Here is a 16,629-nt window from a genome sequence, read left to right as displayed (position 1 = left end):
TCATGAATGAACAGGCTGTGATGTAAATCACAGCCTGTTCATTCATAACTGGGGACACATAGTACTATGGGGGTTATTCACAAAGCTGCCGAAGGATCTAGCCATAGCTTCCGCTGATCCTTCGGCTAGCTTCAGCCCCAGGACCCCTTCGGCTGAGTAGAACCGATGGGCTGCTGTACGGGCTATTCACTTGAGCTCGTACAGCTCCCGAAGTTGGCCGAGCGGCTCAGTCGAGCCGAAGGCATATGCTTCAGCTCGACTGAGCCGAGGTGAAAGCCGAAGCTGGAACGGCCGGCCGACAACCTGCTACTGACAGCTTGACGGAGCCAGCCGCCATCTCACGGTTGGCTCTGGTCCCTTGCATGCAGAGACAGATCAGCGTCCCCTGGTTAGCAGCCAGGGCTGTACCTACCACGGGGCGAGTGAGGCATTCGCCTCAGGCGCAGCAGAGAGGACACAGCTAGGGCCGGCCTGGCTGCGCCCCCTCGCACCTGTTGCCATGGACGACCACAGGGCGCCATTGGCAACAGGGGCACTAGGTGGCCAACACAGCCACGGCTCGGCAGGGAAAAGAGGAGGCTCCAGCTTTACTAGACATGTGCAAAGACTATAAATGTGTTTTTGGCGAAATGAACAGAAACTAAAAAAAAATTCTTTAGTTTCCTCAAATGAAACAAATTTTTATGCTATTTTGGACTTGGCCTCCAGTGCATGCGCTGCGCCATGTATGGAAGGGGGGCGAATGACGTCACATACCGCACACGTCTGTTGGGGGGCATAATTTTATGTACTTGCCCCGGGTGCAAAAGGAGCTTGCTACGGCTTTGTTAGCAGCTAACCACGGACGCTGATGTGTCATTACACTGAGAGACCGGCGGAGCCGCTGTGATATGAGACAGTTCAGCATCTCCTGGTTACCTAGTAACCAGGGGACGCTGGACTGTCATGAGAGCTTGTAGGAGCTGGCTTTGATATGACCACCGGCTCCGACAAGTTGCCACGCTACAGAGCCGCTGTCATCCAAAAACTGACAGGATGAGCCGCTTGCTCCCCCGACCCCCGCCGGTGATTTTATTACGGATCCCCGCTGCCACAGACCCTAAAAGTGGGGGACAGCAGCGGGGATCCATGGAGCCACCCCAGGGAGGGATGAGAGACTCAAGGCTCCCGGTATTTTTGATTATAGCAGTCATCAGCGGCTGATGACAGCTATTACTTTGAAGGGGACAGTCTGCTGAACAATTCTACTATAAGCTCATGGTCGCTAAGCAACCATGAGCTTATAGTAGAACTGTAAATGCCAGGTCTGTACGGCATACTGAGCTGGCCAGCCAGAAGCACTTTTGTAGCTCCGTATGCCGTACGTCCTTGGCAGCGAAAGGGTTAAAAGGACCTCTAACTTCTTATCCATAGGATCCCCGAGAACCCCCATGTCCTCAAAAAGGTCAAATCAGACCTCTAGGACACTTTAGCCAAAGGAACATCCAGCTTTGGGGATTTGTTCAAAACCAAAGCCGGATCCTCAAGCTGAAATCTGCCTTTCAGATTACCTGACTTAAGAGGCTTTTTCTCAGGGTCAGTCCATTCTCTGAGAATAGATTCAGATAAAACCTTATGTACAAGAAAAACCTTAGATTTTTTTTTTAAGCTGTAACGAAAAATAAATGGGAAGGACCTGGTTCACCAAGACCCTCCTGTTCGAACACTCATAAGTACCCGACCGGGCCAATGAGTGAAAATAGGGGCAGATAATGGCACAGAAGCAGGAGCCCTAAAACCATCCAGCACTGATCTAAACGAAGGAAAAGTGGAAGCAAAGTCATCCTTCATAGTCGCTAAGAAGATTGTCAATACATTTCGGACACACTGACTTAGCATAGTTAGAGCTCATCTTGACTGCACACATGGCACATTTTTTTCGTGGGGGCCACCTCAGTCTTATCCGAAGCCTTAGCCTGCAAGAGAAGAACCAAGTAGCAATAAATATACTGCTCACTACCCAGATTGTAAGAGTGCACAAACACCAAAGCACCCATCACCAAGGGACCCCAGCTGGAGAAAAATAAAAATCAGAGGCAACAGGAAGGTAAGATCTGTAATAAAGAATCCACCATACCTGAGCCGGGCTGATGCCTGAAGGACTGGAATCTGCTGTCACTAACAGTTGCAGAGGTAATGCCGGATCCATCGTTGAAGTGTTAAGACTCTGCCAGCGTCTTCTCTCAGGTCACAACTGAGATCCACGCTGGTGCTGCACAGCCTGAGCCTTCCTTTTGCGCAGATAACGAGGCTTAGAACACACAAGCCGCGGCACCCGTAAATGACGTCAACCGCACCGGAAGCAATGTACGCGGTCACCCGGTCCGGCCGTAGAACACTTCCCAAGGCTGCGGGTAACAAATGGACCCCTCTGATAGGCGGTCATTTGTTCCCCACAAGCCAGCCAAGGGGGCTCTGTCTCTCCGGTCCTGGCCCTCGCTGGGCACTGAAAAAAGGGGATCCAGCATACCCCCCGTCAGCACAAGGAGGATTAACTAGTGGCCACCACTATAAGGTAGGACAAATACCCACCCACATCTGCCCCAAGTCAAAAGCTTAGCCAGATCTGCTCTATAAGAAAAAAAGAACCTTCCAGGGCCACATCACCACATGGAGGCACCGCTAGCGTTCCCCAGGTTGACCGAGGAAACGCGAAGCCTGAGGGACTGGAGAAGAGGTGGGCCTTTTAAAGCTATTATGCAACGTGTTTCCTGTGTTTGGGGGAGGAGATTCCATCTCGTGAAGCGGTCCTGGAAGACATTATGGGAAAATATCTCAAGATCTTTAAAAGAAAAAGACGCGTGTTCTGCTAGACACTAGAAATAAAAAACAAACTGGCATGTTAGGAGTGGGAGGGGTTATACTAGGCTGTTAAGGAACCGGAGGTACCACCTCACCTTGGGGTTGCGAGATACGGTGCAGTGCACGGGGTCTCCCTCGACTTGGCAGAACTCCTGTCGGCAGGGTTGCGCACGCGCGGCAGACAGGCTGCGCACATGCGTAGTGTGCGCGCTACCATCATTGTCTTCAGGTGTGGGTCATGCTGGGGGAGGTTCCCATCACACCATTTAGTCTCTCGCCTTCTATTGGTTCCTGGAGAGGGAGGCTTCATGGTTGTCTCGGCAACCAGAGGTGGTCCTGATCCTCACTGGGTTTAAATCCCAGCCACAGCCCTGGCTTGATGCAGAGTTATTCTGCCTATATGGTGCAGTTACTAAGCCTCTTGTCTTTGATTCCTCTGCAGTTCCCTGAACCCTCATCTGGACTTCTGGTTACCGTACCATTGGCCTGTCTTCTCGATGATCTTGGCTGCCTGACCCGGCCCAGACTACGTTTTTGGATTTACCTGTCTTGTACCTTGCTGCGGATCTCCTTCAGGTCTGTTACCTGCCAGTGGGTTCCACTCCACGTCTTGGGCCAGCGTCACCCCTGACAGCTTTTGCTTGCCCGCGTCCAATCTCCTGAAGGCAGCAGCATAAACCTATGTACCTGATTTACTATCCTGCATCCCTCAAAGGAGAACTATGGGGTCAGTGTTTTTCCCCCTAGTTCTCCTTAGGGTAACGGGAGGACACAAACTAGCGTCCTCCCGTTACCCTAAGCTCAGTATACCGCGAGCTACAGCTCGCGGTATACTGAGACGCCGCAGCGGATCCTGACGTAGATGACGGGATCCGCCGAGCTGCGCGAGTGACAGCTGGCTCTGCCTATCTAGAGGCAGAGCCAGCTGTACCCGCCCCCTCCCCCGTCCGTTCCGCCAGTCAGCGCTGGCAGATCGGAGCGGGAAGAGGGGAATCCAGCCCCCCCCCTTGTCACGGCAGAGAGCCGTGACAGGATCGAGAGGCGAGCGAACCCGGTATGTGTTCACTCACCTCCCGATCTACTGAGCCGACCTGTGACAGTCTTATTGTTACAGGTCGGCTAGAACTATGAGGTGAGTGAAAAGCACTCACCTCATAGTTCTCCTTTAATGTATGATTAAGTAAACAGACTGCGTAAAACATTGATTTTTGTTAAGGTTTGCAATAAGAAACGAATGTCTGTGTTTGTTCCAATAATGGGATTCGAATAATCAAGAGTTGGTGCCAACGGTAAAAGTTAAAATTTATTCTGTTGGTAGACTCAAGTTATATCACAGATGCACATTTTCATGAAAGTAAGCACCATATTGGTGATTTGTACAAACGTTTAATATTTATACATGAAAAAGTTGGTGCAAGTAGCACCACAGAACACTGAATAAAGTAAACAAAACTAAAAAAAAAAAAAAATGCATATATACTATACACTCACACTATTGTATTTCTTGAAACACTTTATATACATTTATAACACCTACTCCGCTTGGGCAGACTACAGATGAAATCAACTGCTCCTTTGTTATATCTTTTGAAAACTCCAAAAGCAAGATTTCCATAAAGTCGTTTTTAAATGAAGGAATAATCACTTCTTTTGACTCCACATTTGCTATGTTTGATATACTGTATTTTTCTTAAGCCTTGTAACCAAATTTTACAAGAAAATATTAAAGCATTTTTCCTATTTGAGATTTGCATGAGGAATGTCTAACACCTATTCTCTATGAAACCTTTCTAGTAGCACCACTCTGAGCTCCCTATTAAAATTAAAGGTTCACAAATTGGAGGACTCAGACTGCAGTTTCTGTATATTTTGCTCAGCAAATATACCTTCCCGGTGAGGAGGTGGACCTACTAAGGTTTAAGCTGATAGCTTATTAGAAAGCCATATTTTGCAAATGCTACACATACATCCTTGTGACACTTCCAAACTGGTATAAATCAATAACTACGAAAAAATTTAAAGACACTGAAGTATGAGAAACATCCTTCGTAGAAATGAATCACAGATAATTACCACTTGCAATAAAGTGAACTGCTACAGCTTGAAAACAAAAAAGCTATTGTGAAATTGTCTATATAACAGCTGGCAAACTTATTGTTCAGCAGTGTCCTTCAATGTAGCAAAATTAGCCAGGCTTAATAGCAAGCTATAACTTTAAGACACACAAAAAAAAAATGCAACTCCTACCAAGTTTCTATTAAGGCATGACAGATGTCAAAGACTTCATTTGTAGAAACCGTCATAAAGGAAGTTATAAAGTGTAGCCACCTAGAGGTGCAGTGCCAGAGCTTGCCTGCTCCATCCACATTCCTATTGGCTTATCACTTTGATGGACCATTTCAATGGCTAATATTAAAGCGAGTCAGGAGGTAACGAGCAAGCTCTGCCACTACTAGAAGTGCCTATTATACCTGTTCAGAATGGCCCAACATTCAGCCATAGAAGAAGGCAATGAGAGCTAGCAGCTCTTTTTGTTTTTCCCAAGTCACTTTAACTAAAACCTTTATTAGTGTCACCACTAGGAAAAATGAAAAGGGAATGTTTATAGTCCGAAAAAAAGAAAAGCTTTAATAAATAAATCACAATGCATATGCATGGAAATCATCTTCCTTTTTTTTTTTATTTGGGAGGGCACAAATATGGAAGCTGCCATTCCAAACTTAATGACCTGGAGTTTAAGATTTTCAGCCTTCAGTGACTGTATGCTTACTCTATGTAGTGAAGCAAGGATTTGGTCAACAGTCCTGGAGCTTTCCACTTAAACAAAGTCAGCAACAGCAGCCAACATATTTCAATACTCACAAGTTTACTTAAGTGAAAGGAACTACAAGAAGAGCCCAAGGCTGCCTTACAATGCATTTTGCATGCATGGTCGAAACAAAAGGAGAAAAGAATTCAAAGAAAAAAAAAAAAATCAGGTCCCAGGTCTTGTTTGTTGCAATAATCTGCAACGCAGTCTCATACATCTTCTGCAACCTGCCCTCTGGAATCGTCATCCTCATCTTCATCTATATCTTTTTCCAAAGGGGTACCCATATCTTTTGAAATTTCATCTACATGAGCCAGCATATCTGCCATAAGAGCCTCTTCCAGCTTTTTTCTCACTTGCTGCACCAGTTCTTCTTGTTTCCTAAAAAAAAACCAAAAAACAAAACTGAATAGGTTATTTTAAAAACCTAATTATTCTTTAAAAACGAGTAACATTTAACAGAGCTGTGAAAATCTTTAGTGTTTCCACTTTCTTGACATATGGTACACCACTAAATGTCTTGGAACCAGGGCTAGAAGGGGAAATCCTCCGGTACACCATGCAGCAATCCAGGCCTATGTAGACAATGGTGCTTGTAGTGATGAACACGGATGGCACCGTGCAGACACAATGTAGGAAGAGGAATCACCAGCACTCAGTAGAATAATCCAACATGTCCATTTATTGGACATAGACGCCACACAATCACAAGAGCCAACGCTTCGAGACCACACAGGGTCTCATCAGGGCATAAAGAGTTTATGCCCTGATGGAGACCCTGCGTGGTCTCGAAGCGTTGGCTCTTGTGATTGTGTGGCGTCTATGTCCAATAAATGGACATGTTGGATTATCTACCGAGTGCTCGTGATTCCTCTTCCTACATTGGAACCAGGGCTGGCATCTTGCTAGAGGTATCCAAATAACTTGCTCAACAGGCACTTATGCAGTCTGACTGGCTCAGAACCCAGCAAAAGTCAAGTTGTCAAAACAGATGTGAAGAGGCACACCTTGTGCCTAAATGGAAATTTCTGTTGAAACTCTTAAGGAAAAGTGAAGTTTTTCTAACTGGACAGGGATATAGAGCTCTTAAGTAGTATTAAACGCTCACTAATGAATCCAGATAAAATTTCTTTTATTTTTGCCCAATCACTTAAGTCAAGTTGCTGAACAGCTGGCTCCAACTCTCAAAACTGCTTCCCTGAACTTTGTCTAGTACAAGATCACATGGGACAGAACGCAGTGTGCAGCAGCTGCATATCTACTAGCTTGAAGGAGGGAGGAGAAGGGGATTGGGGGAGAAGAGTGACTTGCTTTGCTGTGCCTGTGTAGAAAGTTTGCAAGCACACACAAGGGTGGCTTCATTGGATCCTGCAAGGGAAAGCAGACACCCTAAAACATATCAGGGCCAGTGCTCAGGGGACCAGCTAATTCTGCAGGAAACAACTTTAACATCAAGCAGCAGCATCAACTAAAAGTGACTCAATCAGCATTTAAAATACTTTAAAAACATTTTGGAGGAGAATTTATCAAAACTGGAGCAGACAAAATCTGGAGCAGCTGTTCATGGCAACCAATCAACATCCACATTTCATTTTCAAAGCTTAACTGAACAAACCAAAGAGAGAAGCTTATTGGTTGCCATAGGCAACTGCTCCAGATTTTGATAAATTCCCCCCTTTGACTTTAAGAAGTTTAGGTTTAGTTTTTGGGCCAAGTTACAACACAAAACAAGACCTACAATACAAAATAAATACAAATTCGGGGGTTTTGCAAGAATGTATGCATTTTAATCACTTACAACACACCTTTCCACTGGGTATCCTGTAATAGAAGTGTTTTATACTTAGTGACATTAAAGTCTAAAGAAATTCCCCCCCTCCCCCCCCCATGTTAATGTCAGCACTTCCCTTAAATGATGTTTCTTAAATCAGATCTTCTTTCCTGATTTTTTCATCTGTTCCTCCAGCAGTGCGGCGGCTCTCCGATCCAGCGCTGACTCCTCTGCTTGCAGGCACTTCCGATCCAGCGGTGTCTGCATGCGGGTGCACGCGTCCATAGACTTACCTTGCGTCTCTGCTCGTCTCCCGGCCGAGAATCCATACTGCGCATGTGCCCGCCCCAAGATGCTTTGCGGCCGCTCGATCAGTTTCAGATTCTCCGGCGGGAGTGCGCAGCGATAAAACGGTAAGTGTAAACCACCTGTTAAACCAGGGCTTTTTTTAAAAACTTTTTGTCTATATCTCCTGTTTGCTAGCAGTAGATATAGGCAAAAAAAACGGAGGCTTTAGAACCCCTTTAAAGAAAATTTTAACAAAAAAATGACTCATATCTAAGGAAAGTAATTGAGCTGCATCAGTATTTTTCCTTAGATCCTAAATACAGCACTACAACGCTTCCATCATTTCTTGATTTTTTTTTATGTTTGTACCTGATGTCTTCATCTGTCACCATAAAAGCCTTGCAGAGGGGCTGTGAAGTATTAAGCCAGACTCCAGGATTCTTCTCCACTGCAGCAGACAGCTGTCCAGTTATTGGCATGGTGCTTGTGTGCAGAGCACTAGCAATGGCAGACAAAAGAGTTTCATCTGTGCACCCAGGACCAACACCTAAGAATGTAGTCAACAGAGATGCATTAATGGAGATCAAGAATCAAGTGTTTAAAAAGATGAAGTCACAAAATTAAATAAAGACTTCTATCAAAGTGATCCATACTCCCCAGTCTATTTTGCCAACTTGGCAGCACAATAAAGGCTTGAAAAAATTATTTTCTGTGGTTACTGTATTGGCTTTGAACCCTCTTCCTCACTCAGGGAATACAACTCAGAAACAAAAGCAGATAAAGTCTATGTAACCCTTTAAAAGAACACACTTCTAGTCACTGTGAATTACAGCATATAAAACACTAAAGAATGAGCATTGCACATTTATGGATTTATTAATAAACAATGGATTATATATTCTTAATTAGATTCCTACCACAATATTCCCTGATGAAGTACATGAACGAAACCCGTTGGAAATGTGTGGAGTTTTGCATTATAATAACGTGATAAGAATATGAAACAATTGAATGGGATTTTGACTATGGTTTAAAATATTATGTAGAATATGTTTAATATGAAATGAGACTATTAATGAGGAATCCATGAATCTTGTATATTTTCTGTAAATCATGATCTTATAGAATAGAATTGGGGAATCGAATAATCATGTATGTATTTTATGCCTGAATCATGACATTTTAAGATATTAAATAAATTATGTATTTACAAAAAAAGTTTGGCGCCTCGTTCAAAACCCCTACACTACTAGGATTGTAGTTTTTTTTTTTGGAACAATGTAAACTTGACAGGGGTGAGGTCTCAGACCACTTGGGCTACATGGTTCCGGGTAGTAATATTTTGTTTGTACTAGTCACTGTGAATATTTACTAGAAGCTAAATAAAGAAAATAGGTGAGAAGTGTTCAGATCTAGGTTTCCAGCACACACCAAGAATTAGCATGATCTCTAAAAAGCCATACAAATAACATATGAACTTTGAAGGATTTGGGAGTCCTCGTGGACTGCCGCCTTCATAAAAGATTACATAGCCAGGCAGCAGCAAATAAGTAGAGCAGGGTACTATCATGTATAAAAAAAAATTAAAAAAAAAAAAAGGGAATGTACTGTAAAGACATTCCATTATTTTGCCCCTATACAAAACTCTGCTCTGGCCACATCTTCAGTATGTGAATTAGGTTTGGTCTCCGATCCACAGAAGGGATGTCCTTTAGCTGGAGAGTCCAGAGAAGGGCAACAAAGCTAATAAAAAAAGGGTTAGAGGACCTAAACTATGAGGAAAGACTTCATGTATTAAAACTTGTTCACTCTTAAGAGGAGACAGTGGACATATTAACTAGGGATGCACCGATACCACTTTAAGACCGAGTACCGATACTTTTGATCAAGTACTCGCAGATACCAATTACCGATACTTTTTCTTAAAGGGACAGGTCAAATTTTTTCTAAAGCAATACAAACTAATGCTTTAAAGTCACTTTCTTAATATTATGATTCATGAGATGACGAGGAAGCATGACGCTGGCTTCCCGGCCAATCAGAATGCCGGGCCCTGCGTCATTACACGGCGCCCGGCTTCAGTAGCTTCCTGAACAATCGGGAAGCCAGGCAGCGCGTCATTGCACGCTACCCGGCTTCCTGATTGGCCAGGAAGTCGGCCCCATGCTCTCTCATCACAAGTGACGAGAGAGCACGGAGCCGTTTCCTGGCCAATCAGGAAACCGGGCAGCGTGTAATGACGCGCTGCCCGACTTACTGATACAGGAAGTACTCGTGCTAGGTATCGGAGCATTTGGGCGAGTACGAGTACTCACCCAAATACTCGGTATCGGCACCGATACTAGTATCGGTATATCCCTAATATTAACCACTTGAAGACCAGGCGTTTAGACCCCCTTCCTGGCTAGGCCATTTTTCAGTATTCAGCGCTGCGGTACTTTGAAGTTTATTCCGTCATGCAACGCTGTACTGAAATTAATTTTATACCATTTTTTGGGGACAGATAGGGCTTTCTTTTGGTGGTATTTAAAACACCACTGGGGTTTTTATTTTGTACTATAATTTTTTGTTTTTTTACGTTAGGAAACATTTATTACCCAGTTTTTGGGTAAAATATAAAAGATCAGGTCACGTCGGGTAAATAGACACCAAAGCTTTAAAATTGCACGCACCCGCGAAATCGCAGAAAACTACCATACCCAAAATTGGCCATAGGCGACACTCTAAAAGCTTTTACCGCTCATCAGTTTAGTGTTATCAGTGATTGATGGCCCTAGACTTATTGCTCTCACTGCGACGTTCGCGGTGATATGTAACATGTGCGGCGTAATCGTCTTTTTTGCGTGTATGCGCCCCCGACGCGTGTATGGGTGGGGACTTCAAATTTTTTTTGTTTTCTTATTCTATTTTTATGTGTAACTTTACATTTTTGGGGGGGGAGGGGACTTACATTTTTTTTTTTCACTGAAAACTTGCCATCACATACGTGGCTAATAAAACCCCCCTATGTGATAGCAAAATATGTGACAGGTCCTCTTTATGGAGACATCAGGGGTCTCCAAGACCCCTAATGATGTCACCTAGGACCGCCCAAAAGGAGCTGATGAAGCACAGATCTGCTCCATCAGCTTCTTTGCAGCTTCTGAAGCTGGAGAGTGACACAAGAATGCGTAAGTGATGCATTATACAACACTTCCGCATTCTTGCAGAGTAGAGTGGACCGGAGGGAGCTCGTATAACGTTCAATTACTACGGCCGGCCCGGAGGCAGTTAATGTCCAAATCCTTGAATGGTGATGGGATAATCCGTAATAGACTGTTTAAGGTCAGTTCAGTCAAGAAAACAAGAGGCCGCCATCTGCAACTGGAAGAGAAATGGTTTTATCTCAAACAGCAAAGGGGATTCTTTACTGTGAGAGCTATAACATTGTGGAACTCCCTTCCAAAGACAGTGGTATCAGCTGAGTATGGAATCATTCAAAATCCATCTAGGTACTTTTCTCAGTGCACAAGATATACAGGTAATCTTAGTAACAAACACAGACACACAAAAAAAACCAAAAAGGATGGACCTGTGTCTTTATTCAACAGTAACAACTATGTAATGTTAATGGACACTATTTTAAAAACTTACAACATTCTTTCCATAGGAGGTTGGGAACACTTACCCTGCAGTCCCTTTGGTAACTCCATGGTTTTCACCAGCTCTTCTGCTATGTCAAAAGCATTTAACCCAGCTAGTTTCTTCTCCCAAAAAAGCTGCAGTTGTGAATAGAAAGAGATGTATTACTGGAGTGGGGAAAATACATTGGGGGGAATTTATCATGGCAATTGCGAGTGTTTGAACTTGCACAGAATATATTTGCACCAGATTTATCCAGCTAGTGTAATTTTGTTGATAAATCAGGTTTAATAGACTCCAGGAAAGAAGACGTCTAACTTCAGACAAAAAGCGTAACTGTCGGATCTTGAAGTGGTCATGGGGACTTTTTAAGTTGTGACAGTTTTCTTAGGTGATGCTCCAGTTTCAGACAGCCCAGAACAAGTGCAAAAAAACATGCAACTGAAAAACTAGTGCAAGCTCTGAAGAAAACAGGTGCAAAACGCGTGCAGTTGGAAAAGTAGTGCAAGCTCAGGTGAAAACAGGGGCACATGTTGAAAGACAGATTTGCACATAACAAAAAATGAACTAAGAGGCTAAAACTGGCGCAAGTGCTTTGATAAATTCCCCCCCTAGTGTAAAATGCTACACACTCCCTCTATAGCCCCTTATATGCAGAGTCTTGGCTCACGGAGGACACAGGACATGTCCTCCCGTGACCCTGAAGTGAACTATGAAGAAAAAAAAACAAACAAAACATTTTAAAAAAACACCCCATTGCCCCATAGTTCTCCTTTAAGATTTAGTCACACCTGACGTGGCTGGTCAACTGCTTTCTGAGGGTCACTTTTCACTTTGTTGGTAGGATGGTTTGTCACTTTAGTGACTGGTTGCTTGAAGATGGATGCAGTCTGCCTGACTGGGAGGGCAGTGTTCAAATCAGGCTTGCCCTGAAAAACAGAAAGAGTTATGCCATAAAGCTGTTATTAAAGTGTATTCAAACAACAAGTTGCAGCTTAACAGTTAGTGGTGGTAGGCTGGATTAGTTTTCTTTCTTCACATTTTTTTCCCCTTTTCAAATGATGATTCCGCCAGGACAACGTAAAACGTTAAGACTACAGAACCCTGCTCCTCTTATATTATCCACAACATGAAGGGGCATGGTACCACAATCCTCAGAACAATGTAATTGATAATACCTAAATGCAGTAAGCACAGAAGTAATCAGTTCACAAGATTTCTAACGAAGATCTATAGGTATTTTTTGAACTTATCAAACAGATAACAAAACAGTTTTAAATGGTATATTTGACATACCAGAAGGGACCAAATAAGAAAAAAAATGAATTGTTAGGGTTTACAGACACTTATTGCAGAGAGCGTGTAGCCAGTGCCCAGATGCAACAGGGAGCCCATAAAAATTTCAGAAGGAAAAAAAAATACCGGTACCAGTAAGCGTCTGTCCTAATCTGGGAAATCTGAACTGGATGTAATCAGTTTTGGGTAAGAAAAGTGGGGGCGTCTTATACATGGGGGCGTCTTATAGACGGAAAAATACGGTAAATGTAACCCTAACACCTTTTTTTTTGGTCCCTTAATTGAATGTGTTTTCTTATATCCATTTAAGAAAAAACAGGCATCAATTACATTATTCTCAGCTATCTCCAAGGACTACAAAACCATGCCCGTTAAGGTTATGCATAAGAGGGGAGGAATTCCAATTCCATACAACCAGTTTGTTTCCGTTGTCCTGATACAGAAGGAATTGTTGTCATCCTAGCAACTAGAAAGTGTGTTAATGGCAGAAATTTCAAAAAGCTGAAGTGGTGTGACATTACCTTTAAAATGTGCTATGTAAACAAGTTAACTCTTATGAGGTACACGACACCTCCTGTATTGCTGGTGTTTGTCACCGAGAGCTGGGCGTTTATGCGCTCTTCTCTCCACTTGTGTATTCATAGAAAGGCTTGTACCGTATTTGCCGGCGTATAAGACGGGTTTTGAGACCTTAAAACATCCCCAGAAAATCGGGGGTAGTCTTATGGGTACATAGGGTACACCGTGCTGAGCCAATCACAGCAGGCTTTGTATTAATGAATACAAAGCCTGCCGTGATTGGCTCAGCGGAAGACACTGTAATCCCGAGTGTGGATCGCGGTTAACGCTTATGGTACTGAAAATTAACCCCGAGCCACACTCGGGAATACCGCCATGGCTGTTAGTGGGTGCATTTAAACATTATTTTGGGCTATACTAGTTTTATACGACGAGTATAGCCCAAAACCTATATTTTAAATACAAAGTAGGGGGTCGTCTTATACGCCGAGTTGTCTTATACGCCGGCAAATACGGTAGTTTGGGAATAGTTAAAAGAATACAAGGTGTTCTGTAAATGGAGAAAAGTATGGATTCTGTGTCTGAGAGTTGCAGTGCCAAAAGCAGAGTTCTACTTTAAAATATTAGTGTTATTGAATATCGCCTGTAATGCAATGTCTAAAAATTACCTTGGATTGATTCAGCCCATCATAGCGCATGCGCTGCCGATTCTTATTTATTTTGCTCATCAACATTTTTCCTGTTCGAAAGTCAAAAGTGCTGAGATCCATAGAGTTGCCAAGATATCGTGCCAATTGAGGTTTACTGCGGAACTTCTTCCCACTGGGACTGAAAGAACAAAACTTCATGAGACTACATACTAACTGTACCAATACAGCAGACAAACTTAAACACAGCGCCAGCAGATTTAGGTTAAAAAAAGTGACAGTGGTGTTCGGAGTGCAGGGCGATAACAGGGCAGCTCTCACCAGGTTCAGAATAACCGCCGCACTGCAAGACAAGACGTAGAGAGTGCCTCCATCGCATAAAAACTTAGCAAATAAAAAAAATGGTATAAAAAAAAAAAAAAAAGGTACTCACAAAAGTCGAGTAAAAACAGGCATATAAAAAAGGTCAGAACGAAAAGAGCATATCCACCAGCTGTTTGTCTTCCCTGGTAGTGAAGTGGTTTATGCGTTTCAGAGGCCACGCCTCCTTCCTCAGAACCAATTAGGAGTATTCCACTGACTCCCTTTTTATGATATATAAAAAAGGGAGTCAGTGGAATACTCCTAATTGGTTCTGGAAACGCGTAAACCACTTCACTACCAGGGAAGACGAACAGCCGGTGGCTATGCACCTCTCGTTCTGATCCTTATATGCCTGTTTTTACTCGACTTTTGTGAGTACCTTTATACCATTTTTAAAATGTGTTTATTAAAAAGTTTTTATGCGATGGAGGCGCTCTCTGTGTCTTGTCTAACTGTACCAATAACTGCAACGAACATATTACAGTGACACTTAATTGAAGTGAATGGGACTGTAGCAACTCCCTCCTGCCACAATGCGATCGGCCGCACGGGATCGCAAGGCACATTATGCCTGCCCTCATGTTTAGTTTACTAATTTGTATTGAGATTGTAGCCCATCGTGGGAGCAAGCTTGAAGCGGTGGCTACTTTACAACACACACAGGGACGTGGTGAACAAAAGTAGCCACCCTCCAGAGGGAAGGACAGTGTCAACTATATCTTCAAATCATCTCTGAATTGCAGCAGAGTGATACACAAATAAGATGCATGCGTCCATCAGATGACGTCTTTTTCAAGGAATACCTTACATATTTCAGCAAGACAATGCTAAATTGCATACTGCATCTAAGACAACAGCATGGCTTCATAGTAGAAGAGTCCGGGTGTATAACAGGCCTGCCTGCAGTCCAGACCTTTCACCAATTGAAAATATTTGAGCATTTGCAAAAAAAAAATATAACAAAGAAGACCCAGGACTGTTGAGCAGTTAGAATCCTATATCAGGCAAGAATGGGACAACATTCCTCTCCCAAAACTCCAGCAACTGGTCTTCTCACTTCCCAGATGTTTACAGAATGTTGTTAAAAGAAGAGGGGATGCAACACTGGTAAACATGGCACCTTCTCAACTTTTCCGAGACGTGTTGCTGTCATCAATTTCAAGCAGAGATCAGAGGTGGCCTAGCGAATTACCAGGCAAGCCGCCTCCAGGACATACACCTAACATTACAGGTGCTAATCACCAGGCAGTGTTTAACCTGGTGCACTCTAAGCTAACAGCCCTGGCTGGACACCTCAACGCTGTTCCCCAGCAACACAATTTTGGAGGCAGCTTGTGATGGATGATGGATGTGGTTGTAACTTATCTGTACCACTGCAACTGACGAAGGGTCACACATTCATATCCAATAAGGAGTCACAAACTATGATTGAGGAGCAATAAATTACTTCCCACCACTCCACTGGCAGGCAGCCAAGGCACGCAGAGAAATCCTTCAGGATAGGACTACAACCAATAGCATCTTGTACACTAAAGCTCGTTATACACTGCTCAAATTTCAGGCGAGTCCCTCCTCTACCCACCCTGCTCAGTTGCAGCAAGCAGAATGAAATAAGGGAAGGAGTATTGTCCTTCAAATGGACAAACCCCACTTTCTTTACCATCCATTGAGGCACACACTGTTGTTTTCCATTCATCAACCCAAGCAGTTCACAAAGAAAAAAATAAACCTTTAGCAACCATAAGTGATTAGGACAAGGGAAACCATCTGCCTGTAAACAACCACCCCAACATGATGGTCAATACCAATCCACAAGCCACATTGTGGCAACAGACCTCTCCAGAACCATCAACTAGGGCTGAAACAACTAATCGACTAAATTGATAATGAAAATCTTTGTCAACTATTTTAATTATCGATTAGTTGGTCAGTCAATTAGTTGGGCTCAAATCCTCCCTCCTGGCACACGCCCACACCACTCCTGGACTCACCTCAAGCGTGTTGTCTAGCTGAGGAGTCCTGCACAGCATTCGAGATCCTGGGGAACTGGAGGCACACTGAGCAGAGCGTGGGGAGCCTGTGTCAGCAGGGAGGCACTGGGAGCTTCTGAACTTACCTGCTGGGATGTAGTGCAGTAACAAAAGTCGGCCTCCCCTGTCTCAGCCTCCTCCTCCACCCACGGGGCTGCCCACGGTACAGTGGACTGAATAGCCATGTGCAGCCAGTGTAAGTAGTGTGTATTATATGTACTGTGTGCGTATTAGAGGTGCACCAAAATGTAAAGAAAAAAAAAATGTTTTTTTATTCTAACTTTTTCAATTTTTTTTACATTTTTTTTTTTTTTTACTTTACTTCTAGGGGCTTTGGGGACATAAAAGGGGTCTAAACAGACCGCTGATATTGCCCTTTTAAAATAGAAAAAGAGATTGAGAACTCACTGATCGCTGAGTGTTTGTACCTTGTTTTCCATCCCG

General features: G+C 43.6%; 1 protein-coding gene across 4 annotated transcripts in view; it reads right to left on the bottom strand.

Moving 5' to 3' along the window:
- Positions 1 to 5,823: 5,823 nt before the first annotated feature.
- MBD3 (methyl-CpG binding domain protein 3) overlaps positions 5,824 to 16,629 on the bottom strand; it is a 47,599-nt gene continuing 36,793 nt past the window's right edge. For 3 of the 4 annotated variants that reach the window (XM_018563729.1, XM_018563728.1, XM_018563731.1), the window contains 5 exons: positions 13,814 to 13,973; positions 12,122 to 12,259; positions 11,377 to 11,467; positions 8,079 to 8,256; positions 5,824 to 6,031 (listed from right to left, as the gene is read on the bottom strand). In XM_018563729.1, the coding sequence (XP_018419231.1) occupies positions 5,860 to 6,031; positions 8,079 to 8,256; positions 11,377 to 11,467; positions 12,122 to 12,259; positions 13,814 to 13,973 (739 nt within the window). In that variant the 3' untranslated portion in view covers positions 5,824 to 5,859. Of the gene's footprint in view, positions 6,032 to 8,078; positions 8,257 to 11,376; positions 11,468 to 12,121; positions 12,260 to 13,813; positions 13,988 to 16,629 lie in introns of all 4 variants that reach the window. The other variant, XM_018563730.1, reaches the window with a different exon arrangement.

This window comes from Nanorana parkeri, unplaced genomic scaffold, assembly GCF_000935625.1.
Source record: "Nanorana parkeri isolate BGI_ZX_2015 unplaced genomic scaffold, ASM93562v1 scaffold690, whole genome shotgun sequence".
Lineage (NCBI taxonomy): Eukaryota > Metazoa > Chordata > Amphibia > Anura > Dicroglossidae > Nanorana > Nanorana parkeri.
The sequence above is the reverse complement of the archived record's forward strand: the minus strand, read 5'-3'. Positions and strand labels throughout refer to the sequence as shown.